The sequence below is a fragment of the Thunnus albacares genome, chromosome 3 (genome assembly GCF_914725855.1).
Source record: "Thunnus albacares chromosome 3, fThuAlb1.1, whole genome shotgun sequence".
Lineage (NCBI taxonomy): Eukaryota > Metazoa > Chordata > Actinopteri > Scombriformes > Scombridae > Thunnus > Thunnus albacares.
Window position 1 is genome coordinate 786987 of NC_058108.1, and position 26054 is coordinate 813040.

The following is a 26054-nucleotide window of genomic DNA, read 5'->3' on the forward strand; positions in this document are numbered from 1 at the left end:
GCTGCCGTTTTATGTAGAGTGGAGCTGGAGCCTTGGCGAGGAGATACAACAGCCGCGTACACAGAGGAGGATATGAAAAGATATCAAGATAAACACTCACCGACAACACGGAAGGATAGTACAGTCCCATCATCGTATTCTGTGCAACAACTCAAACTGTCGTCTCTCCTCTCTCTCCCTCTCTCCCTCTCTCTCTCTCTCTCCTTTCCTCTTCTCACGCTGCCTCGCTCTCTCTCTCCCTCTCTGAGCCTGTGTCACCTCACCAGCTCAGTCTCTCTTGTCTGTCTCACAGATTCAAAATCTCCCTCTCTCTGCCCCCGCTCGCTCTGTCTGCCCTGCCAATCCCCCCCCCCCCACCACCCTCCCCTCCCTCCCCGCCTCCTCCTCCTCCTCCTCCTCCTCCTCCTCTGCTGGCCTCTGTCCCTGTCCCTGTCACTCTCCCTCGCTTTCTTGCTTGCTTACTTTTTCTTTCCCCCTCTCTCTCTCTCTCTCTCTGTGTGTCTCTCTCTCTCTCTGTCTCCCACTCTCTCTTTTCTTTCCTTCTCCCACTCGCTCCTTCCTTTCCTTCTACCCCCAGCCTTCTGTTTTGCTGCTGTGCCCTTGCCTGCTCATCTCTTCTGTCTCTTCTCCAGTCCTCCTCCTATCCTCCTCTCTCACCCAGATAGCCTGACGCCTCCCCCCTCCTACTTCTCTGCCTCTGTCACACCTGCAAACTTTCCCCTCCCCTCTGCTTCCCTCTCATGTCGCAGTCCCTCCCTCCTCTCTCTCTCTCTCTCTCTCTCTCTCTCTCTCTCTCTCTACTTCTGTTCTCTTTCTCCATGTAGGTGAGTTAACTGGGGCTGCTGGCACCACTGGGAGAGGAAGTGAAGACTTTCCTTCTCTCTCTTTTTCTCTCACGCTATAGACCCTTTCAGACATTCACCGCCTAAAGTAAATGTGCTGCAATTTTACATGCCGGCTTAATTTCTGAATAAACGCCCAACTCACTATTCTGTAAAAGTCACGACTGCAATCACACTAAACTGAACGTGGTGACATTTCTGCAACACTTTCAACACGACAAGAACTGCAACCAATGATTATTTTCATGATCAATTATTCTGTTGATTATTTTCTCAATTAATCGATTGATTGTTTGGTCCATAAAATATCTGAAAATCACCGTTTTGAAAGCACAAGATGCAACGTCAACGTTGTTCTATCTCGACCAACCTGCAGATATTCAGTTTATTACCAGAGAAACCAGAACATATTATGTCAATCCACTAATTGATCAAATGACTGAATGTGAAACTGTAAACATGGCTCATTAAAGTAATAATATAGTTTCTGTAACTGTGGTTTTATTAAAACAGGCAGCGTATCGACCACAATCACATCTTATTATTATACATCTTAAACAGCGTTTCTGATGCACACAATCATTCTAATAAACCACTAAATCATCTTCATGTTTCTTATGTAAGATCAGGCTCATGTCTGTGGCAACAGAGGAAAGACGGCACGCCGATCATGTGATCCTCGCTCTCCTTCACTTGTTTGACTGATTACTTCCAAACCTTTTACATATAGCGTAGCATAACATGGACAAGTCACAACCCAACATCTGGTCATTTTTAGATGTTTAGATGCTGACAGACAGAAAAAAAGGGCAGCATAATTCTGTATTTTATCTAATAAATATTGAAATTGATGGGGATTGAAGGAGCTTCAAGGGAAAAATACCTTGTAAAATCTATCAGTGATGCAGCCTGATAACATTCTTCCAACCCGTTATGCACCATGTGCCTAATTTTGCACAAGCATCGTAGCTCTTGTGCACATAAGGATCCTTTCATTTGAAAATAAAGCCATTACAGAGCATTTATGTAATGGGGAAACTATGTTTGAAAGCCCAAAAAGCCATTATTTTTACAGACAGATAACCCAGAAAGTTACAGATTCCATGTCACGGCTCGTCTCTCTTCACACATCGGGCTTCTGTTGCTCTCCAGGCTCTTCCTTTCAGGAGCCTTTGATCACATCATTCTCACACTGCTGCTGACAGTTTAGCACCTCTGTGTTGTGGGAGCCTCCGCTGCACGGCATTGTTTTCTTCCTCTCTGCCTTTTTTTTCTGGTCAGAGGCCAGTTCACACTTCCGAGTCCCTCAAGTAAGTCCTTGACTGACTCGTATATCCCAACAAGAGATTGCTGGCGTATGGTAATACTTAAGCCTTTATGATTATTCTACGAACATCGTCATTAGGAAGGAAACGGTTCAAAGCTGTATCATCTTACGACTCTGCAGTGAAATGAAAACTGGCTAATTGGCTTCCAGGCGTCTGCAATATCCGCTCGACAGTACAACAGACAGCCTGGGAAAGAAATCTCTCACACTGAAGCAAATAAGAGTGAGCAAGACTTAAGACAGATAAAGTGCAGATAAGCAGCCAGAGGTTGTTGGGCATCGCAGGGAGCGAGGGATGAGGGGATTACGGGCAGAGCATGAGAGGATGAGTGGATGAATGGAGGATGATCTAAGGATTAACCACATAAACTGAACAGTCTAATAACACAATCAGCTGGCTAATACAAACACAAGTAAACAGATTGCAGCCATCCAGACACACACACACAAACATGCGATAGGCAATAAGGTTTTTCTATGGCTGTGTGTTTGTGTCTGTTTGTGGAAAGAAAAAAATAGAATGATCTGTCTGTTTAGTAGCTGCTAAAAGAAAAAACACGTTGTTTGAAAGGCTCAGAGATGATTAATGATGTTGTTGATTGTTGAGAACAGAAAGGAAAGTAGGTGGAGGGTAAGAATGGAAGAGTGTCTTCTTCTACACCACTGATATATTATCATCTACACCCCCACCTTGTGGTTTAGAGCGCTTCACTGAGTCTTATTAATGCTATATGAATACTGAACCCAGATAGGAAACAAATATTACACAATAGGATGGAGGGATGTGTCTTTGCTCAACGGTATGTGTGTTTCTGTACAGGATGTTCGGTTCGGTATGTGACTTTCCTCTGTTCGATACGCTCCCTGACTCAAACAATTACTGTCAAAATACTTTAATAATACACTTACATTTTGGCAGCGCACCACTTAGCTATAGCATGTTCATGGATGTATAGTAGCCGGCTTAGACCAGGTAACCTGGTTACAAACCCAGAGACCCACAACACCGACTGACACCATTATTAAAATATGCTCCATTATCTCCGTAGTGAACCGATACCACATCTCCACCTTTGATCTCTGATGTGGTCAAACAGCATGTTGTAAGAAGTATTGCAGTAAAAGTAGTGGTTTGGTCCCTCTGACTGATATATTATTATTATATATGACATCATTAGATTATTAATAGTGAAGCATCAGTGTTAGAGCAGCATGTTACTGTTGCAGCTGCTGGAGGTGGAGCTAGTTTACACTACTTTAGATACAGTTTATATTTAGAATAGTTTTAGAAATCAGCATAACTCAGCTGTCAGCAGGAGTTCTGACTCCTTGCAAGAAACAAAAGTTGTTGTTTTTTTTTTCCACTGCAGCAACTAAAGTGTGTCAGTAAGAGTTTTGACCGATGAGTTGTTGTTGTTGATGTTTACATTTTTTTTACTACGTTTCTTCGAGCTTCATACCGAACCATGTTACACCCCTAGTTTTACCATGTGTTTGAGATGCAACTGTGCCCTTACCTGACTATGAGACGGGTATCCATGGTAACCAAGGGTCAAAGGGTCGTTGTTCTGAAAGAGAGGAGAGCAGATAAAACACGGTCAGTAATTTGTAAAGCAAAAAGACAATATCTTTTTTTATTACTCAGGAATGAAGCTCAAACTTTATTAATTCACTTAAAACCATCACCCTCCCTTCTTTCAGCCCTGTCTCTCCGTTTGACTTGATATTTCTGTGACGTAAGTGACTCCTAATCAAATTAACTCCACCGGTGACACACTCCTGCCATCTCGCAAGTCAGTCTCCTCCAGAGTTTTTCCACCCAGCGGATCTTTTGTCTGCTTGTAAAGACGTGATGATAACGGGGGCGAGTGAGATCATGCGAGCGGGGAGATGAAAGACGGGCAGAAAGAACGAGTGTCACCATGGCTCTTAAATCATAAATAGGTCACAAGTGTCAGCGAGCATGAAGCCCATTGGTGTGAAACGGCATCATGAGCCCTGATGCAATCTCCACCACATTCCTCTCAATGTTCTGACTGTGTAAAGCAGAGACGGATACATCAAACATCTGCTGAGTAATTACAGTGTAACAAGATGTGGAGAAAAAAAAAAGATCTTTTTGTTTGGAGCCAAATATTAAACAGAAATTACATCCCTGCTTCCTAAAATAGTTTGAAACTCACTTTCTTCATACTCATAACTCTGCGTTCTGGCTTTTATGCTAATGTATTCCATTCAAAAGGACCTTTTCACAGCAATTACAACACGCTTTGAAGGGGGGAAAACAGATTTGCCTGTCTGTGGCTTCATATCACTAGATTAGAAAACAACTCAGCTCCTCCCTCCTCTCTCTGTCCTTCCTCCTCCTGATCTTCCTTTCATCTGGAACCAATGTCCCTCGTCTGCTCTGTCCCCGGGGGGAACACTTTGCTCTGTGCGCTTCACAGCTTGAGTTCGCCTGATTAATACTGTAGCCATCTAACTCTGAAACCCATGAGGCCGTTTCACTAAAACTAAGCACAAGGTTCCAAATGTGTGAGAGAGGTTGTGTCGGGTGGTGTGGGGTGAAGGAAGCGTCTTCGTGATTGAAAAATGCAGTTTGTGCGAGTCAATCTCAGAGCCAAAAATGTACTTAGTGAACTGGCTTTCGGGAGGTAGAAGCTCTAAATAATGAATCACCTCTTAGAGGCTTGAATAACATGAATAAAGTATAAACCTTATTTTTCAGCGAGACTAAACGCAATGCACTGAAGGTAGGGAACAGAGGAGGATCAAAATAAAACCCAAAAAAAAAGAGGAGACAAAAAGAGATTTACGGGGTAGTACACTGTGTCAACGTGACGTGGGAAGGGGAGGTGTTATTAAAATACACACACACACACACACATAGAGACACATCTGGAAACATCTGGAATTCATATGAGCAGAGAGACTGAGGGAGAGCTGGAAATACAACGGGAAATGGACGAAAAGAGATGGAGGGAGCAAAGACAATGACTCATACATGAGCGGAGTCATGTGCTTAATTTCCTTAAGGAACTGGGCGGAATGAGAGAGGGAGGGCTGCGTGGAGGCTGCTCCAAAGCAGTGTGTATCACTCTCAAGACCTCAGTCACATGCACAGTACATGAGAAACAAAAAAGATTTCAGGCTTAACGCAGCCGCAGTTAATCATGGTTCCACCTTTTTTGTTGTTGTTGGTGACAAATGAAGCAAAGCTGATTGCTGTCTGGGGGAGGAGGAGGTTCTGGGGACGGGGTTTCTAAAACAAGAGAAGAAACTGCAGGGGAAGACCGGGTGAGCAATCAGGAGAAAGTAACAAAATGACTTGAAGTCAACAGATGGCGGAGAGAGGAGGAGGGGGAGGAGAGATGAGCTGGGGGGGGGTAGGGAACAGGACCGGTCCTGGAAGAGGTGGAATATAAAACTCTGTAAAGAAGCTCAGTTACCTCTAAGTTTCCACACAGCCAGATTCATCCCTTATACACACAAACCCTGTTACTACTCTCCAAAAACTACAGGTGTGATTGTTTTGTGAGTGTGTGTGTGGTGTCTAATTTGGTCACAAGACTCAGCGTCTATTCCTATCATGCCTTGGGACCGCTGCTCTTCAGAGGAGTAGAGGAACCGCATTTCACTGCTCCGAGAGTCATCCTACCTAACTGCAAAGCAGGGCACTCCATACACTCGAGAGGATGTGAATCCATTTCATCCACAAAGCACTTATGTGCCAAACAGTCGGCCAGACGATCTGAAGTTTATTTTCCCCCGGTATACTTCACATCCTTCTGACGCTCCACAGTAAACCTACACATGCTTTTTCAAGGGGATGTTGGATGAAGCTGAAGTGAATGTTGGAAGCGGACTCGACAGTTCTGGCATGAAGATAATCATATAGCAACACTGGCTAACAAATCACACGCATCATAATATAACTCATCATAAAAAAGTGTCAAATTGCCCCAGTTTGTTTTCGATGTGATTGAGAGGAGAAGTATCGGTTTGTAATCGTTTACTGTACAACATAATTGTCCATCATGATGACTCAACATGGCTCCAGTGAAACCAGAGCCTGATACTGGACTTCTGGGACCAACACTGACGCTGACGCCCATTTATGGTCGAAAATTCTGATATTTTTTTTAGAGTTTTTCGCAGAGATTCATTAAATTTGATTATGAAAGAATTGTTTATCAAAGAGGAAGTTATTCAGTGGAACCATAAACTTAGAGAGTACAGGTCACTGAAAACACAGTCAGCTGCTCAAATAATAATAATAACAAATAATCATATTTCTACATTATCTCAAGCACTTTTATTATTAATAATTATTTTTATTATCAATGACTCTGATTCATCACTGAATGGTTTACTATAAGAAATGTCAGAAAATTCACTTTTCATGTTTGACATAGAGCAGCCTTCACATTTGAGAGGCAATAACCGTCTGTTTTTGGACGTTTTGCTTGAAAAATTATTTATACAATTAATAAGTTATCAAAACTGTTTTGAATTAATTTTCTGCTGATCTGCTAATTATCTTTTTTTTTTAAAGATGATTTTTGGACACTTTCTGTAACAGTCATTAGTGAGGACGCAGACAGGAAACACGGGTCCCGGCTGGAATCAAACCAGCTACGTTACAGTTATGTTGATGAACAGCCACCGTTCGGCTACCGAGGAGCTCCGGCTAATTATCATTTCTGCTCTAATAATTTGCTGTTATTATCTTTAATTACTATTCATTTCTCAGCACATAGGCTAACATATACATACAGTATACTGACACAAATAAACTAGATCTGAGTCTATCTGTAACATTAACTAATGACTTGACTGTAATTGATAAGTGAGGATAAATAGACTTTAAGCACAGAGTCCAAAAACACGCCAGCTTCTCTCATAATTCAGTCAACAGAACTCTGTCGGCCATTTATCAGAGAAAAACAGGGGCCTGAAAACTAAATAAATATTCTCAACTCACAGCAACAGTACATTCTTCTTGCTGACGTTTTCATTCCATTTCAGTGCCGAGGCTGAGATGAAAGTACAGAGGGGTGATCCACCTACATTAATGTCCTAGTCAAGTCATTTGTCCTCAGTGCTGTCACCCCAGGCAAGACCTTATTAGGTTAGAGAGAGCTCCAGTTCCTACGCAGAGTGACAACAAAACATGGGCCGCTCAGCAGCATGCCGGATGGATATTGAAGCAGACAACCTCCTCTCAACATTTCCCAAATTCTGACTTGTGCTGGAGACGTGGTGTGTTTTTATGAATCTCCTGTCATCCTGAAAAATGCAGGATTTCCCCAGTTGCTGCACTGGAATGCAAAACAGACTGATAATCTCTTTTTCTTTTTTTTTTTTGGAAGCAGACCAGTTGGTGATTAATATTCATTTAAAATCCATACTATTGGTTGAGCATGGTGCCAGCGCCGGGAGCTCAGCAGCAGCAGCAGCAGCAGTGAACATTTGAACTCACTAGCGTTGTTTGTCCACGTTAGCCGAGCATTCACTCATTTACTGCATGTGCTGCACTGATTCGTACATGCATTGCTGCTCTGCTAAAACTTGGAGATCTGACTTGACAGAGCAGTGCCACCCCCGCAATGCAATGACATCATACTCTACTGACTAATGAGAAAAACAGCAGTGTCAATGGGCAAATGTGAACGATCTTTACCACAACCACACCCTATTGTGCTGCCTTCATTTATAGGTCAGAGTTCAACTCCTGCTGTGATGTCCTGCAATAAATGTCCTTTAAACAAAAAAAAAAAAAACATAGCAAGGATGGAAAGAAAGGAGGAAGAGGAGACAGAGAGTCAGAAAGCAGAGTGCTTTACAGGAGCCAGCATATGGTTCGCTGTAATATTTTCCACCCTTTTACTCTCCTCTGAAGATTAGCTTTACAGAAGTGCTTGTGTGCATTTTTATGGCCATTTCTTGGAAAGCTAAGTGCTCCGATTTTAAAAGTAGGAAAATTGAACGTCACTCAACCCAATTTGCTTCTAGAATATTAATGGTGTCACCAGGTTAGGGGAATAAAAATACGTCACCCTGTGTTATACACACACTCTGGGATCGGAGAGTGACTGTTATTGAGTGTGAGGCACAGACCACAAATCATGAATTATAATCTTCATCATGGCCTCTGTGTGTATGTCTGTACGTGCATGTGTGTTGTATAAATCACCCCCCCCCCCCCCTTCTCTTAGATAAGGATCTCAGGGATCAGTGTGGTTCTAATGCCCCCTCCAGTATGAGATGTGATCCCATTATCTGGAAACAAAGCCTCTTTACTGCCAGTGATAGGGCAAATCTGTTCCTGCACCAACTGAGAGAAACAGAGGTTGGGAGGAGGAGGAGGAGGAGGGAGGGAGGGAGGGAGGGGGCATCTCTCCCACTCTCATTTCCGGACTGTCCAGCCAGCTCACGTTCAATACATTTTAGGGGCTGAAGCTATTGATCTGTGCATCTCTCTCCCACATAAAAACACACACACACACACACACACACACACACACACTCTTCCACTCACATCTGTTTTTAAGTGCATTACATTCCTAAGCCTGCCTGTCAGCACTCACCGACAGCATGACGATGTAAAGCCAGCCATTTAGTTTTCCAAACAGGAGCAAACAGGCCACTTCACCTCCATTACTGGCGCTTTCAATGGCAGACAAATAGCTTTCTATTCTCCAATGGAGCTCTCCAGCCTACATAATATACCATAATGATGTCCAGAGCATCCTCCTGCCCTCCTGTGATGCTCTATTAAAGAGATATTTAACCATTTTTGGATCACTGAGGAGCAAAAAAAAAAAAAACACAACAAACTGATTTTGCTGACATTGAAGGAAAATAGGTCAAGAGAGTCGATCACATTTGCTGATCCAAGCATAGAATGAGAGGCCAGACACTGTAGCAATAATGTTGATAAAAGCAGGAGTCTGAGAATCAAGGTAATTAGATTGATTAGGTTTGGGCTGATTACCCCTCAATAAAACTAGAGGTCTTTGTTGACCTCAGATACCCCCTTACCTCCCCCTTCAAAGACCACACGAGCAAACACTTAGCCTACATCAATTCTAAACCAAATGTTGTCCACACCATTAGGCCACATGGCAGAGGTGGGGGTTTTTCTTTCTTTTTTGCATAATAAAGGTCAAGTTTGTTTACACTCTCCACCCCCTGCTGCTGGGACTTTGTCTGGGTTTATGGATATTCATAAAAAAAGAAGATGCTCTTTAGAGTTTTGAAGCAACAGGAAGTCTGAGCTGCAATGTTTCAACCCAGTAAACATTGTGGATTTAGTTAATACAAATTGAACTATTGCAATGTCTGCCTAAACCTGGAGCAACAGCCTGAGCTGCAATGTAACAGCTGTAATGTAACAGCCCAGTGAACACCATGGATTACACTCTTACAAAGTCGACTATTGCAATCCCCTTTTACAGATGAATTAACAGCATTTGGAGTCATTTACAGCTGTGAGATGTGGTGGTATTTCCTACAGTGTTGGGAATGTACTGGGCCCATTTGTGGCCCTAATGTTGCTGCAGATGTGTATTCAGTTTACTTAAACTAGACAACAAATGCAAACACAACAGAATAACTGCTTAAAGGATAAAAATGCCAGTATGTATCAAATATAGAGAGATCTCTGTGCTATGCATGTGTGTTCGGACAGAGAAATAGTGTTTGCATAACTGTATTTGGACAAAGAGTCCTGCTCCCTCACCTGACCAACCTCGCCGAGCCCTCCCGAGCCGTCGATCCGGGGACGCTTGCACTCAGCTCCGGCCGAGTCGACCAGAGCCGCCGCTGTCTGTCCGTCGGGCTCCGGGTCTCCGCGCTTCATTCCCCGGACAGCTGCAGGAGCGCCGCCCGCGTTGGGGTGCACCCCGGCCATGGTGTCCAGCTCTCTATCCCGGTCCATGAGACCCCGGGACACAGGCAGCATGATGGATGCAACGTCGGTCGACATTAACATTTAAAAATCTTCTTATGTCTCCTGCCTTAAGCTATAAACTGGGGAGGTAAACACTAGTCTTGTGCACCTTTGTGCTTGGAGCCAGCCTGTGGAAATGTTCCCTGTGCAGTTAAAACAGTCTTATAATGATGCCAAGTAGCCTTCACTGTGTTTTCTACTGGGCCTTTGTATGACCCCCCTCAAGAGTTGATGTAGGCTGCAAATGTTTTGGATGAATCTTAACACCGACTTTGGTTTTTAGAAACAATTAGCTGATAAACACTTACTGGGGGAGAAAAAAACAGCGGATCAATTTTTTTTAAAAACGTCCCCTTACATATAAATAGTTAATTTCCAGCTATGTAGCTCCTGTTTGCTGACCGTGTATTTATTTACTGCGGGGCTGCCTGAGAGGCCTACGTTATTTCAGATCATAACAAACCAATTAAATAAACACCGATATGGCTCCTGAGCATAGCCTACCGCCCAATTTCCATTTGGCCTCTTTTTTTTTTCCTCCAACGAGATCCGTCTGTTTTTAAGAGCACAACAACATCAACATCCTACCGCAACCTCAAGACGAAAAACCCCTCAACATGTCTTCCCCCGTCGCCTTTTTCCTCCCTGTCTATGAGCAGACTTGTACCACAGAGCAGAGGTTCACTGAAAGTCAATCCTCGTCAGGAGCTCTCTCTTCCCCCCATGTTAGTCCGCAAGTCTGCGTTAGAAGAAAAGGCGATCTCTGCCCCCCCCCCAAAAAAAACAACCAACCAACCAACCAACGGAGGGGCTGCGGTGTTTCCTTCTCCCTCTCTTCTATTATTTTCTTTCCTCTCTCCGTTTTTTTTCCCGGTGTGTTCTTGTAGCGTGTGTGTTACAGAAAGGAAATTGTCCTCCCTCCCTCCTCCTCCTCCTCCTCCTACTCTCTTGGTGTAGTCATTCCCCTCCTCCTATCTTCCGCTCTCCCTTTGAACGCTGAGCCAGGCAGCCATGCAGCCTGCAAATACACGCAGTGTGCCGCAGTGCTTCCATACATTTCACTGAGGGGAGGTGTGTGTGTGTGTGTTTGTGAGAGGAGGGGGGGCTGAGGGGGGGTCTTATGGGCCAGACAGACTGCCATGTTCATGCTGTATATCCCCCAAGCTGTGAAGCAAGTCTTCAGTCTGTTCTTCGCGTTTATATGGTGCGCAATTTATCCACATTTTTTAATACAGCTGAGTTTTTTGCGCGCTCTCTCTCTCTTTCTATGAGGTTTCATGGTGGTCACATGACAGAGTGGCGGAGGGTGGGCTTATCATCAAAACCAACTCTAAAAGATTTCATTCCTATCTCATTACACAACCAACACACCAAGGGCCAAGGTCTTCACACAACCCAGCTGTGAGTCATGCAGCATGGAGTATGTTCCTCTGGCATTTTTATTGCTTGGATGACACCCAGTGGTCAAAGGCTACCATGAGAGGCAACTACTTCAAAGGCAATTTGCTGCAGCAAATTACAAGAAAGAGCCGATTTCAAAATCCTTCCTCTGACTTCGGCTTTAAATTAATTGGTTAGCCCTGAATCTCCAATCTTATGTTGCCCTTTACTCTCTTGATGCTGGTTATTAACTATTACTAGATTTAATTTTAAACAATCTTTCCAGGTGCAGAAAGCTCCCCTCCTCTGGAGTCAGCTCACACTAGTTTGGAAAAATGTTTGATTATGTTGAGATTTTCAAATCTAGGCTTAAAACCGATATTTTTTCAATGTGCTATGTTTATTTGTAAAGGGACATACAGCCTGAACTGTGTAATCCTTCGACTAATTCCTACAGTTGAAGGAAACATTTTGGGAATTATTCTTATTCAGTTACTTGCCAAGACTTAGATGAGAAGATCTGTACCACTTTCATGTGTACAGTAAATATGAAGCTACACACAGTAGCCAGTTAGCTTAGCTTAGCACTAATAATGGAAATGGGGAGGAGCTGACTCTGTGCAAAGGTGAAAAAATTACAGTTTATTTACCACATTATGTCTAGTTTGTCTAATCCTCACAAAAATCTACATGCAAAAAGGCAAAAAAATTGTGGTTTTACAGGTGATTACATACAGGACTATTTCTTAGCCGGAAGCAGTGACTTCTTAAAGCCTCCGCTGGTTGCCTGGCAACAGCTTGGCAACAAGACTTTAGTTAGTTACTGTGCCCAGCCAAAACAAACAGTCCCACACATGAAACCTATAAACCACAACTTGTTTATTAATGAGCTTTACAGGGGCTGGTAGTTGATTTACTTTCAGACAGAGGCTAGCTGTTTCCCTCTGTTTCCAGTCTTTATGCTAAGCTAAGCTAATCGACTGCTGGCTGTCACTTCATAATTAACAATTAACAAATACAGAGGGGTGACAAATTAAACAGACCTGAATGCGTGACCCCCACAGTGAGGGGATCTAGCGGCTCTGTTAGCATTTTGCTGGCATGGTTTGGGTCCACTTGTCCCCTCAGAGGGAAGAGTCACTGCAGATCAACACCATGTTGTTCTGAGTGATCATCTTTATCCCACTATGACACATTTCTATCCTGATGAGAGTGGTCTCTTCACTGAATGGTTTGATGAGTATGAAAATGATGTGAATCTTATGCTGTGACCTTCACAGTCACCAGATCTCAACCCAGTTGGACATCTACGGGAGACGTGTTAGACGGCGCTCTCCACCACCACCATCATCACAACACCGAATGAGGGAATATCTTTTTGAAGAATGGTGTTCAGACTAAGAATATTTCTAAAAATGTTAAACTGTGTCTTTCTTGTCTCTGTTATTGTTGTATTATCTTTGTTTCTTAACTCAACCCTGTTGTATTAACATTGTTCGCTGTACTGTTCTTGTTTTTTTGCATAAAGTGTGCAACAACTCTTTTGGAGATGTGCACTATAAAAGAACTAAGTTAAAGTTGCTGTATGCAAGGCTGTATTACAAACAGGGCAAAGTGGGAATTGTCTCACATCCCCAGAAGCCCCAGGTTCACTTGTTAGTGCTAATTTGATTAATTGAACCAGTAATTGCTTTTGGGAAAGAGGGAATCTGCACCACTAAAGAACAATATCAACTGACATATTTAGGAGCCTCTACAGTGTTTTTTTGCTTCATTACCTGATCTTGAGGTCACATCTTGAAGAGGGGTCCTGTGTCATTTCATCTGATACTGTGCTTACATGGTGCAAATTCCTAAATTAATTTGGTTTAATCAGATTACCACACAGGAAACCTGAGGTCATGTAATATTCCAGCAAATGAATAATGTTCCCCAGTGGTTCTTAACTTTTTAAACACCTTAAAATGAAGACATGTCTACTTGTGACTCCTCATCACAGGGATAGAAACGTTCTGTTAAATCCACTGAAACCCGTCAGTAAGGGTGTGCTGATCTTTTGTCTGACTCATTGCCTTACTGCGGGGAAATGAGGTATGAGCACTTCAAATTTATTTTTCCCTGCTAGGATTGTTTCATTTTAAGGGTCTTGAAGATGAAAAAAATCCAGTATTTCACCAGAACAAAGCAGTAATTCTTTAGCATACATTTATTTCTTTAAAATCATCCCTCATATTTATCTTCAAACCTCTCGAGAAGTCTCAACCAAAAGGTTGGGAACCACTGCTCCAAAGCGAGGGAGTGAAACAGCAGGTTAATTGGGGCCCAGCAGCTTTTTTTTGCACCAGGACCCAAAAGCAGGTTAAACCTGCCGTTGCTGTGTGGTCAAGCTTGGGTGGAAATATTTTGTTTTTGCTCAAATATCTATAGTTTCTTTTTTTAAATCACTATAAACCTACGATCCACATATCGGGCAACAAAGCAGTTGATTGTGCTCAGTCCACAAGGCCCAAGTGTTCATGTAAACAATGCTGCGTCCAGCTTTTTAATGGAGTGCCACTTCCTGCTGCAAAGCCTTGTGGCTGCAAGCTTAGCAACAGAAACACACACCCTCAGTGTCCTTTGAGAGCTTTTATTGGTGGTTAAATATGTGATGTCTGAGGCCTGAAAAAGAGGAGAAACACACAAGATCTGGTTAAGAAAAACATAACTCAAGTGTGTTTGTAAATGGGAGCTCACACTGTCAGTGCAGCTTACCAGATCATCATCATCTCAACCAACTTCAAGCGTCTTCTATGTCGTAACTGAAAAACAGGAAATGGATCAGTCTTAATAAATAATTCAAAACTCTCCTCATTACTAAATCATTGTCCTTCTGTCATATGGAACTGCAGCCACTACTGGCTCTCATACTGTTTCCAGTGAGGAGTGCTGTAATGGGGCTCATTTATGGGCGTTTTCATGTGATCTTCCAGAGTTCATAACGGGCGGGGTGGGTGATACGAGGACAGAGCACGCTCGTTTTCCCTCACCGTCATTGCCCGAAGCATCCCTCGACACACGGGCCGTCACGTGGGGAGCAGATTTCAGTTGAACACATGAAGTAGATCTGAGAGAGAGAAAAATAAAACAGGATTACATGTACAGTAGTGTCGAGTGTGTGTGTGCACTGCGCTATGACAAACAGCTGCTGGCAATTGAGATTTGGCCAGAATTTGCAGATTACAAAATGGCCTCTCCACATTTCCTCATAACAAATGCTGATTAAGAGATTTAGAAATACAGCTGTGTTCATTTTGCTTTATTGAGTCAAAGAGATAATGTGAGTGAACAGCCATATAATTTGCATTTACTTCTTACACAGTTAGACATTGGGTATAAATAAATGTCCAATGACAACTGCAACTAGAAGGAGAGTTTACTGATTCACGGGGAAAAGACAGATTTCAGTATTTTTCTTGCTGTATGGAAACTGGAAACTGTATGGAAAGCTTGCTTAAAGCAGTAATTTGACATTTTGGGGGAAATCTGTTATTTGCTTTCTTGCTGAGAGTTAGATGAGAAGTTAGAGACCACTCTTATATCGGTCTATTACATATGAAGCAGCTTATCTCAGCATAAAGACTGGAAACAGGGAGAAACAGCTAGCCTGGCTCTTTCCAAAAAGTAGGAAAATTGGCATAAACCACCGGAAATCCACAAATTGTAATTTTTACACTTCAGTTTTTTTAATGGATTATATGGATATAGCATGTTAGTGAGCTTTAGAGGTGCTGGAAAGCTTTTTTCTTAATCTTTGGATTGAGCCAGGCTAGCTGTTTTTCCTCTACTTCCTGTCTTTATGCTAAGCTAAGCAGACCAGCGACTGGCGGTGGCTTCATATCCAATAGGCAGATATGAAATATGGAATTGAATTTCTCTACAACTCTCCACCAGAAAGCACAGAAGCAAACTTCCCAAAATATCCAACTATTCAATTCAATATTGACATCCATGATTTTGAATCCCGTGCCCCAACTTTAGTTCACCAACTGCACACTGAAGACGCCTTCAGACTTGGCAACAACAACGATCATGTGGATTTATTGCATGCCACATTGTGTGAGACACCTACAATAAAATCTTGGTCACAATCTGCATCAGACTGTACGATATAAATTTGAGGCATGTCAGATTGTGTGCTGAATGCATAGTGAATCATATCTCTATGATGTATATGAAAGCAGAGGAACTTCATCAGCTTGCATCATGTGCAGCTCGTATGTTTTGAAAATGCAGCAAAGTCACACAAACTTCTTTTTCATTTCACCACGATCGTTTTGGTTTTTGTTTGCCGTGACTGAATGTGTTTCGCCCCTAAACTTTATTCAAAAAACTGTAGTTATGAAATGTAACGCCTGCCAGTGTATTCTGTCATTTCATGTCGTATTCTGATTGGTTTGTTTGTAGACATGTGTCGTAGCAGCAGTCATGTTGTGGGAATATGGTCTTAAATTTAAGACACTGTCAGAATTTTGCCTCAGACTGTCTTTGGTCCCCAAATCTCCAAATCGGTTGTCGGTGGACATGTCTTACAGTGCGATCTAGGACACTGTTTTGGATTGACAGCCAAAGATTTTACCACAGTGATTGTCAATGATTGTCAATTTTCATCTCAGAAAGCCCAAAATCGCGCAGTGTAACGGGGGTTAAAGACGGTATTAATGCTACAATTAGTATTAGTACAGGGTCTACATGTATTCTTACCTCTTCATCTGGGTCCTTGAACTCACCATCGGGAAGGAACTGGAAGGTGCTGATGGTGAAGCGACGGGTCTGAGCCTGAGGAGAGGGAGGACGAGGATCAGACAGCACGGCCTTCTGGGAGGCTGGGTCCAAAGGGTTGGGACATCTAGGGAGTAACCAGATAAGTAAACCAATTAGATAACAGAACAATGTGTTTCAAAAATATACTTTCCCTTCCTTCCCTTGTTATCGCCTCTCAGTGGAAAACACTTTCAAGATGTGATATTTTGTATGCAGTGACTTTCAATTTTTGTTCCACAGGCTGCCCCGCAGCAGGAGATGTTCAAACATACCCGTTGTAAAGCAGCACCCACACAGCTTTTCCAGAGCGGGGGTAGGCCACACAGTAGTGCACCAGCAGCACTAAACTGGGATCTGGGGCGTTGAGCAGCCGCACTTCCAGGTAGAGGGGTTTCCCCAGCAGCATCTGCAGGGGCTGGTGATACTGGGGGTGGTAGCTGCTGTACTGGGCATCTGAGATTGGAGGAGGTGTGTTGGAATAGAAGGAGGTTATTTCTGAAACCACATTTCACCCACTCAAAACTAAGTAGAAGTTCTCCTACAGCTGATCTAAAGGCAACATGTTTTGAAGCATTCACATGGGGCTGAAAGACATTAAGTTTGTAGATTAATATTACATGTAGATTTGTATCAGATCTGTGAATTTTTTATTAGATTAACAGCCACCAAAGGACTGGCACAAAGGACACAAAGAATTACAATTCCCTGGGTATGCAAAGCAACCAGTAGTGTTGAAAAGAAGACTGTCTACCTTTGGCAATCCTGAGCTGGACTCCAAACATCCCCTGGGTCTGGACTCCAGGTCCCAGCGTCGGAGTTTTAACCAGGTAGCTCACAGTCAGGACAGTGCCCGGCACGTATCTGCACTCCACTATCAACCTGAGAATCAGGGGTAAAAGCTGTGAACCACAAACTTGAATCTGTATATAAAAGTATACTTTTTACAAGGACATTAAGAGTTAAGCTTCAGTAAAATAAAAAGCATTTATTTGTCATTGAGTTTCCTATAAAGGAGGGATGAGTAATCATATGATATGGAGGGCCGAGAATCTGTGTGTTTTATTTTTAAGCAAAAACTGATATCCCTCTTACTTTTACTGACTGTTTTGTGGGTGACTAGTCTTGCTGTGGTCTCGTATGCAATTTGTTCTCAGGTCTTTATTAACTTTAAAAGCTTAACTCAGTAGTTTGCAACCTTTTTGGCTTGAGACCCAAAGCTTTGTCTACTTGCCAACCCTTGCCACAGGTTTCATATGTCCACGGACTGCCAACTGTGCAACCAAAGGGTGATGATTCCTTCTCAGATTGCATTATTAAGAGGCTAAATAAACCTAATTTTGCATAGCAGACATTTCTGCTTTCCTGTCCTTTTAACTATGTCGCAGCCTCTCATGGTGCAGCGACACAGACTCCAGCGAGGACGCATCTGGACGCGCCGGCAGGTGGGTGACGGACTGCAAGTTGGGCAGTGTTTGGTTTTTTTTTCTCTGCCATTTTCAACATGGCAGCTGCATTACAAATAATCTCATTTTACAGCTAAACAGTACACTAATGTATGCTTCTGAAAACATTTGAGGCGAGAAACAGGCCATGCAGTAACAGAATCTAGATTCATATTTTATCAGTACTGCCTAGTTTGACAGTTTGATCTGAGTTTTGTGAGCCAGCTGCATTGCGCTTGATGGACCTCATTTGCATGAAGTTGAGGTCAAGTCATCATTATGCAAATTCAGGTACAGCAGTTGGTCCATCAACTCACTGTGCTGTATCCATCATGCATCACGCAGCCTGATCTCCTGCTCTCCATAGAAAACCAATGAGATCTGTCAACTTGACATTCGTCACGATTCGATGTGTCTACAACTTCAGATTAAACTTGTGTTTGGAAACCACTGGTTTAACTAACTAACTTTAACAATAAATACAACCTGCTGTAGTGTTTGGCCTTAATGAAAGGCTGCAGCCTTTCTGGGTACACGGTTGGTCTAATAATAAAGAAAGAGCCTGCTCTGACCTGACAGGAGAATCTCTTGTTATGGTACCATAGTTGAGGCTGATAGACTGAATCATGTTGATGACCTCCACCATGTAGATCATCGTTTTCCCCACTTCCTGTTACAACAGCAAATGACATAATAATAGGTATAGTGACACTTGGAAATATTCAATTGTCTGTGAAAGGTGTTCATTCATTAAAACTCACCATTCTGCGTGCCCCGCAGCCATCCATCGGGATCTTAAACAAGGCATAGTCAGAAGTCACTTTCTGAGGTTTGCATGTGGAGTTGCTGGCAGCAACAAGCAGGGCAGGGGAAAGAGGGGGCTCAGTGAGGGAGGCAGGCACCGAGAAGACAAAGTGGCGGTCAAGAGTGCACTCTGGAGGAGGAGGACACAAACACACACGCATACACACATGCAGTTATGTAAAGGTCAGATGAACAAAAGGTCAGAAATCTCAGGAGGCAATTGATAATGAGACCCAAGGTATCTTATACCCTTTTCACATTCTGTGTCACTGCCAGCTTGAATCACGCTGTGCTGGCCCTGAATATGCCTCTTCACACATCCAGCAGCTGTAGCGCTTACATATCCGTACCCAAAACAGTTCAACTGTACTCAGCTAAGTGGCGTGAAAATGCCAGTGGGGACACAAACTGCAGCTCACCATCCATGGGGTAGTAGCAGGCAGGGGGGTGCTTGCTGAAGCAGCAGCCCATGGAGAGGCATTGTGGCTGGGATACAGAGCCGAGTCCGCAGGGGAGTCGCTGTTCGCTGGGAAGGTTGCACTCTGAGGGACAGCACGACAAATGTCAACCGCACAGTTAAAATAACTCTGAATGGCCTGGAGAAAACACCCTTTGGCAAATTGAATAGCCTTTCAGGGGTATAAACATAAAATCTACCTTGTCCAGACCCTGAGATGGAAACTGGACAGGAGAACTGAGCCTCCTTTCTCCCGTTTACTGTCATGTAGACAACAGCGATGATGTACATTTTACCCTTTTGGAGAAAAATGTTTATACAAGAGTTAATAGGTTCAGCAAATGATCAATTATACAAAAGGTCGTGTGCTCAGTATGAAATCTGAGTCGATACTCGCCTGCACACTCATGTGGCAGCGTGAGTGTAACTGGAGACTCAAACGGATTTTGCCATCTTTTCCTTTGCTGGCAGAATACCCACAGTGCTTTGGGGCGTCCTGAACGTTCATCTGGTTCCCTTTCATGTCTGAAAAAGACACGGGAACATATATTAAGTTATTTTGGTGTAGTCCTTAAATGGCACAATTGCAGCTCTCAGCACAGTGAGGCACATTTTTTAGTGTTTCCCAGTCAAAACAACAACCGCGCCTACTTTTTTTTTTTTTACTACCCCCCCATTCAACTGTACACCGGAGCAGCCCCCCCCGAAGCATGTTTAAATTTAAATCATGCAGAGCTGATGGCAACCATATGCACCTGGAACATATAGACCACCACACACACACACACACACACACACACACACACACACACACACCTTTAACAGCTATTCCAGAGATGGGACCTGGTGGGAGCTCCACAGTCATCTGATGGGAGGAGCACAAGACTTTGGCCTTCGGGACAACAGAGGTGCTGATCTGACCCTTGGTGGTGCTGGGCGGGGTGGGCGAGACAGATGGAGTAACTGGTGGAAGAATTTCAGGGGTACTTTGGTACGGGCACTGCAGGTCCAGAGTCCTATACTCCCCCATGGAAAGGTCCCAAAACCTCAGAGGTAAGGAAATGGTTGTGGGAGTCTAAAGTGAGAGAAAGATGAATAAAGTCAGTAAGAACCACCACATATGACTCCAGCAATATATAAAAAATAAAGCTTGTGAGTTTAGCTAAACAAAACATTTTTAGCTCTTACTAGTTCGGTTGCACAGAACATGAAAAACTCCACCCAGTGTAGATGCATGCAGCACAAATACTGCATACAGACCATATGGGATTAATTGTAAATATGAGCTGCTGACTGGGAAAAACTGCGCTCCATATACAAGCTGGACTGGTGTCATAAATCATCGTTAAGTCAACCCAAGTGGTATAAACCACAAGCATCAGCAACCCAAGGTCATTTTCTACTTTGTGGTATCACTGATTAGACTGCATTACACGTTCTGTAAAGGCATTTTTAAATATTTTGTCCAACCATTAAGAGAAATCCAGTAGAAAAAAAAAAAAAGAAACACATTAAATATAATGTTATCTATATATAAAAACATCAACACAAACTACAGACTCTAAAATGACCAAACAGCTCAAATAAACACCTAAGTTCAAACTATTTTTGTCTTTTAGTCTTTGTCTCTATGATTGTAGTGATTATCATGTTAGATTCTGATGTGTTCAGCTCAGGTCTATATGAGTGCAACTGTTGCGTGTTGGATTGTCACCGTCACAATGTAAATGTGGGTGGTGTGTGAGTTTTAAATAGACCTCAGGAAGAATAGCTGCTGTGATACAAAGAATTGATGGGAATCCAAATTTAAATTAAAACTCTGATACAGTGTCTACAATGAACAGTTTAGTGTGTCAACATATTAAATACAAACTACTATTAGCATGTTAACGTGCCGACTGTGAGTTTGTCAAATGCCAACTTTAATGCTACTGTACATTCTGATTAAAAGACGATGCCTGTTCCGAGCTCATCATGCCATCACATGACTTCACTCCATCAAAGAAACACAATCTTTTATAATTTCTTTAAAAACATGGACATGATAAAAGTGAAAGGATTATATTAAGATGACACATTGACGGGCAGCGTCGGAGCATTATGGAGGATCTCACCCGTGACTGGCTGTGGCAGGCAGGCAGAGGAGAGTAAAGGATTACCCCGGAGCCCTCAGCCATCTGTATCATGTACCCACACAGGGGAGACACACTGGGGAGAAACAGCCATATCTTCTTTTGATCTGATATTAGAAGCAAAGTCTGTTAGAAATGTGCTACCTGTAACAGTTCATACTTTCATTTTAGGAGTGCAGGAGATGAAATAGGAACAGGACGTCTTAGAGCTAACTTGGGGGATGCTGGTATGGGAACAAGTCTAGAACATGCATCAGACTTTGTTTGCACTTCAAGATGCCTGAATATATCACAAACAAGTGAGTGAAAATACAGAACAGCCAATATTCTTATATCATTTTCTGCCATATCACTACAGCCTTGCATGTCCATATTTGATATTAAATAGAGCTGCAGCCATAAGTCAATTGACAGAAAATTAAATCAGCAACTATTTTGATAATCAAAGTAAAATGTTCAATGATTACAGTTTCATAAATGTGAGACGTCGAGGCTTTTCTGTGACGGTCACTGTGGACCCGACAAAAAAGAATATTTGGAACTTTAAGAAATTATTCCAGACATTTCCTTAATTTTCTGATTTTATAGAAAAAACAATTTATTGAGGAAATAATCAGAAGGTTAATCAACAATTAATGAAATGAAAATAATCATTATCTGCAGCTCTAATTGTAAAATAATCCATGAAAGTAACTGAAAAACATATGAAGAGACAGAAACATCAACTCAAGCAATCAACACATTTTCTCTCCAAAAGAAAAAACAGGCAAAAAAAAAGTGTTTGGATGCTACTTTTATCTCTATAGGAGAGAAGATAGTTGTTGCCAAAGAGTTATTTGGCAACAAAAGATCGTTTTGCTCTCTTTGAAGAAGTGAACAGGCACACTTCTCACCAATACAAAGAGCCACTATGTTTTACACAAAAGACTCACTGACCTCTGACCTGGATGGATTCTGGGTGAGCAAAAGGCAGGAAGACGACCATCCTCCCCGTCAGACACTGGAGATGAGGGGACTGTGGAGTGGGCTGAGTTGGGATAGACGCTGTAGAACTGGTGGTGGTGGTGGTGGTGGTGGTGGTGGTGGTGGTGGTGGTGACTGGCTTTTCCGTGGTCACTGGTGGTTCAATCTTTGGATACTGGGGCACAGGGGGGTAGTGTGGTGGGTAGAGATGATGGTAATAAGGATAATATGGATAAGGGTAGTAGCTACAAATGGTGTGAGTGTAAGGGGGGCAGGTGGGTTGCTGAGCTGCTGGTTGCTGAGGCTCATGAGGAGAGGGCTGCAGCGTCCCCGTGGCAGGCGGAGGCAAGAAATAAATCAGCCCTTGTGGGTAAAACTGGCCGGAGGGATAGCTGGGTTGTTTGGGAACCATCGTCCTGGTGGTGGTAGGAGGTGGAGGAGGGGTAGGTGGAGAGGTAGAAGGAAGTGAAGTGGAAGGTTTTGGGTGGAAAATTTGATCATATGGATAGTACGAGATATATGAACCGAGTGGATAAAATGGACCAACAGGTTGTTTTGGTGGAGAAGGAGGGATGGTGGGGGAAGGAGTGGGTGCTGGGGTCACTGGTGCTGCAGTGGGTGCAGGATAATAAGGCATCTGAAGATAATACTGTGGGTAATAAAGACTGGTTGGAGGTTTGAGTGGCTGGGTAGCTGGAGGAGAGGTGGTAGTAGTGGGCTTTTTAGTAACAGGGGTAGGAGCTGGTGTCACTGCAAGATAGTAGAAAGGGTAATACACACCAGACGGATATTGAGAAGGACCAGCAGGTAATTTGGAAGCAGATGTAGCTTGAGGGGAAGGATATTTTGGATGCTCTCCAGAAGAGTAGGGCAACTTGCCAGACCCAGAGGGGTAGAGGGATTGCTGAGGCTGGGGCCCAGGAGGACTGCCTGGAGTGGGCCGAGGGGGACGGACAGGTTGTGAGCCAGGAGGGTAGACCTGGGGAAGCTGGGGGTACTGGAGCCCAGGGTAGGGGTAGCGGAGGTAGTCAGGAAGTTGCTGCTCCTGGGTTGGAGGTTGAGGAGGGGGAGGAGGATGAGGTTGAGGGGGGGGAGGAGGAGAAGGGGAAGTAGGTGCAAGATCTGGGACGTAGGGAAACTGAGGGTCACCAGGAGACAGAGGTGGAGAGGACGGAAAAGAGGGGACATAGGGGACCTGAGGGTTGACTGGACAGGAGAGGATGTACTCCTGCTCATCTAATATAAGCTGGAGATCCTGAAAAAAAAAGTTGCATAAAAATGCTGTTACAAGTCAGTCGTCTGCCACGATAATCCATTCAAGATTAGACAACTTACTCCATGAGTGACACAAGGAGCGCTGAAGAAGATGAAGAAGATCAGATCCTCAGGTTGGGAGTTGACACGGTACGCACACTCTGCAGACGCAAAGGGAGCCCAACCTCCGTTCACTGTAAAACAGACACACATTGTTTTGTAGTCAGTCAGTCAATAAAAGGTTCGATTCTGATAAAAACCTGAACTGACGTCTCGTCTGTGTTGTGCTTTTGTTATATTCAGAGACCTACTGTCCTACAGGTAAAACCCATTTTTAGGCATTTTTTGACTAAGTATATTTCAATTTGACTACTTTTAGCCAAACTAAGTAAATAATCAAATAAAGGATCAGGAGATCTTCATGTCGGGAAATAAAACAGTTAAAACATTTATGAGTCTGTAATTTCCTGGCAAGTTTCCTGGAAAGAACTGTATAATAGCAGTAACTACAGGGGAACTAAAGACAGTCCTGTGACAATTTTAGTTTGAATTTAAATCATGTGTGTTGAGTTGTATTAGTTGTTGACTTACAGACGACTCTCTGAATAACTTCTCAATTCAAATAAAACTACTAATGAAGATTCATGTTGTACACATGTGGATTCTATTAAACCAGACTATACAGAATAATGCACAAGTTATCATCAATTTAACTACCAACTCAGCGCTAAGCCCCAAAAGCTAACGCACCTATGACTCCCAGCATATGTACATCCTCCTCCTGCCCATAAATCTGCACTGCCATGCCGTAAGGGGAGCAGAGGACTGAAGGGACTGAGTGGGAGAGAGGCGGGGCGAGAGTGGACATCTGTACTGGGCAGGAGAGCTTCAGTGGGCTGCCCCACCACAGCATGGGCAGCACATAGCTGCCATTCTGACAGAGAAGAAGAAAAGGAGGGCGTGATGAATAAAGGACACAGAATGACGACTAGTGGAAATATAGTGTAGGTGCTGCCGATACCTCCTGTGTAATGTAACATGCATCATATGGCACCATCATCTCAAGGTCACTCCATGATGTCCTCACTGAGTAACCGCAGTATGGAGGTAACTGAGACAGAGAGATGGGAGAGGCTCCTTCTGTGGAGAGATGATGTTATAAAGCTGAATGTTGTGCTGAAACAAAACAAAAAACTGGTTGTTGATCCATAAAAATGATTACTTGTTTAGGTCACTTATCAAGCTAAAAGACCAAATATTCCCTGGTTTCAGCTTCTCAACTGAGAGGATTTGCCAATTTTCTTTGTTTTAAATTAATGTATTTTAATTATCGTTGGTTTGGACTGTTGGTCACAAAAAACAAGACATTTGAGGATGTTACTCATACAGCACAGATGATTGATGAAATCATTGAGGAAAAAAAATGGTATAATAATGTTTGTTTTGTTATAAATGATCATTTTCTCCAGCATGAATTGGGCAAACAAGTTCATGTTAAACTTTTCCAAATAAACTAAGTTCACTCTCCGCCCTACGTGAAATGAAGGCTTTACGTTTCTGCACTGAGAATGTGTGCACCTTGCAGAAATGCAGGGATTCCCTGTAAGAAATGGTCCTTCCTGTATAGCCTGTTAGCCTATATTCAAACAGCACTAGTCCATCACACCACTGCCACCCTTACAAATAATATCATATATCTCACCTCTGTCCACTAACAGTTGTGTGAGTCCTTCTCCAGAGGCTGTGAAGGTCATGACATTATCGTCACACTGCACCAGAGGCCTCATAGCCAGCCACTCAGAGAAGTGTGGACTAGAGTCAGAAGATGGCCCCAAGACCTTCCCCTGGACTCCATGAAAACCTAAAAGGATATTAAACAGCAATAATAATAAATAAATAATGCTCTGTATTATCAAGCTCTGCTGCTTTATGATCTTTATGATCCCTGAAGCAGTTTTTACCTGTGAAGTCCTTTTGATATTCATCCTCAGAGTGAGGAGGCCAGGACCTTTGTAGTGTGCTGATGTTACCAGAAGTCCAAGACAAGCTGCTGTCAGTTTCATCAAGTTTCGGTAAAGTGAAATCTGGAAGTGGCTCCTCAAGAAAAGCAGCAGATTCAGGCCGAAGCTGCAGACGACCTCGCTGGTTAGGTTTGTGTAGGTGTATAACCTGTTCACCAGAGTTCCCAGTCCCCTGCTGGGCGTCGTTATCTAGTTTAATCCTCTCGTGACCTTGGTGAGTGTTAGAACCATCCGGCCACCGTCCTAAACTCACCGCATTGCAGAACTGAAACGTGTAAAAATAAATGGTTACTATACATAAAAACAAAGTTATCAATCCTTTCTCGTTGCAAGACATCGCCAGATTGTTGACGCTTTTGCTCACGTGCGCACGGATGCGTCACCTGCAAATGAGAGCAATCAACTAAGTGTCATCAGGTATGGACCAATTAAAAAGCAAAGCGCACAGACGCAAAGACTTGATGAGAAATGTTAAAAACTCTCCTCCTGAGTAACTCTCTTACTCACATTACAGTGAGTAATTATTTTGTTTAATTCGCTGTCATCTACTTAAATGTCTACTCATAGATTAACGCCACTTCAAAGAGGGCTACAAGTCTTTTTTTAAAAAACATACTTACCTTTTTATTTGAGTAACATCCCTGCTTAGTTTCCTCAAATCCCATAAAACTTTAT

The 26054-nt window shown here is 43.0% G+C and overlaps 2 protein-coding genes across 6 annotated transcripts in view; both read right to left on the reverse strand.

Annotated features, from left to right (window-relative positions):
* Positions 1-11147, reverse strand: part of LOC122978207 (RNA binding protein fox-1 homolog 2-like) — a 34230-nt gene extending 23083 nt beyond the window's left edge. Inside the window, exons 1-2 of one of the 4 annotated variants that reach the window (XM_044345601.1) lie at positions 9914-11109; positions 3687-3737 (exon numbers count right to left, since the gene is read on the reverse strand). In XM_044345601.1, coding sequence (XP_044201536.1) covers positions 3687-3737; positions 9914-10165 — 303 coding nt within the window. In that variant the 5' untranslated portion in view covers positions 10166-11109. Of the gene's footprint in view, positions 1-3686; positions 3738-9913 lie in introns of all 4 variants that reach the window. The other 3 variants (XM_044345602.1, XM_044345603.1, XM_044345604.1) reach the window with 3 other exon arrangements.
* A 2969-nt stretch (positions 11148-14116) lies between these two features.
* On the reverse strand, positions 14117-25781 carry LOC122979457. 2 transcript variants are annotated; one of them, XM_044346930.1, is made up of 20 exons: positions 25320-25781; positions 25061-25219; positions 24380-24498; positions 24109-24292; positions 23440-23552; positions 22885-23359; positions 22078-22797; positions 21124-21248; positions 19826-20084; positions 19407-19534; positions 19210-19306; positions 18972-19094; positions 18510-18682; positions 18321-18418; positions 17058-17185; positions 16579-16759; positions 16247-16391; positions 14533-14609; positions 14258-14304; positions 14117-14164 (listed from the first exon to the last, which is right to left on the reverse strand). In XM_044346930.1, the coding sequence occupies exons 1-18, from the start codon at positions 25714-25716 to the stop codon at positions 14535-14537; spliced, it is 3699 nt and encodes a 1232-aa protein (XP_044202865.1). In that variant the 5' UTR covers positions 25717-25781; the 3' UTR covers positions 14117-14164; positions 14258-14304; positions 14533-14534. The 2 variants fall into 2 exon arrangements, with proteins under 2 accessions (XP_044202865.1, XP_044202864.1); XM_044346929.1 differs by having other exon boundaries at positions 22078-23359.
* Between the last annotated feature and the right edge of the window lie 273 nt (positions 25782-26054).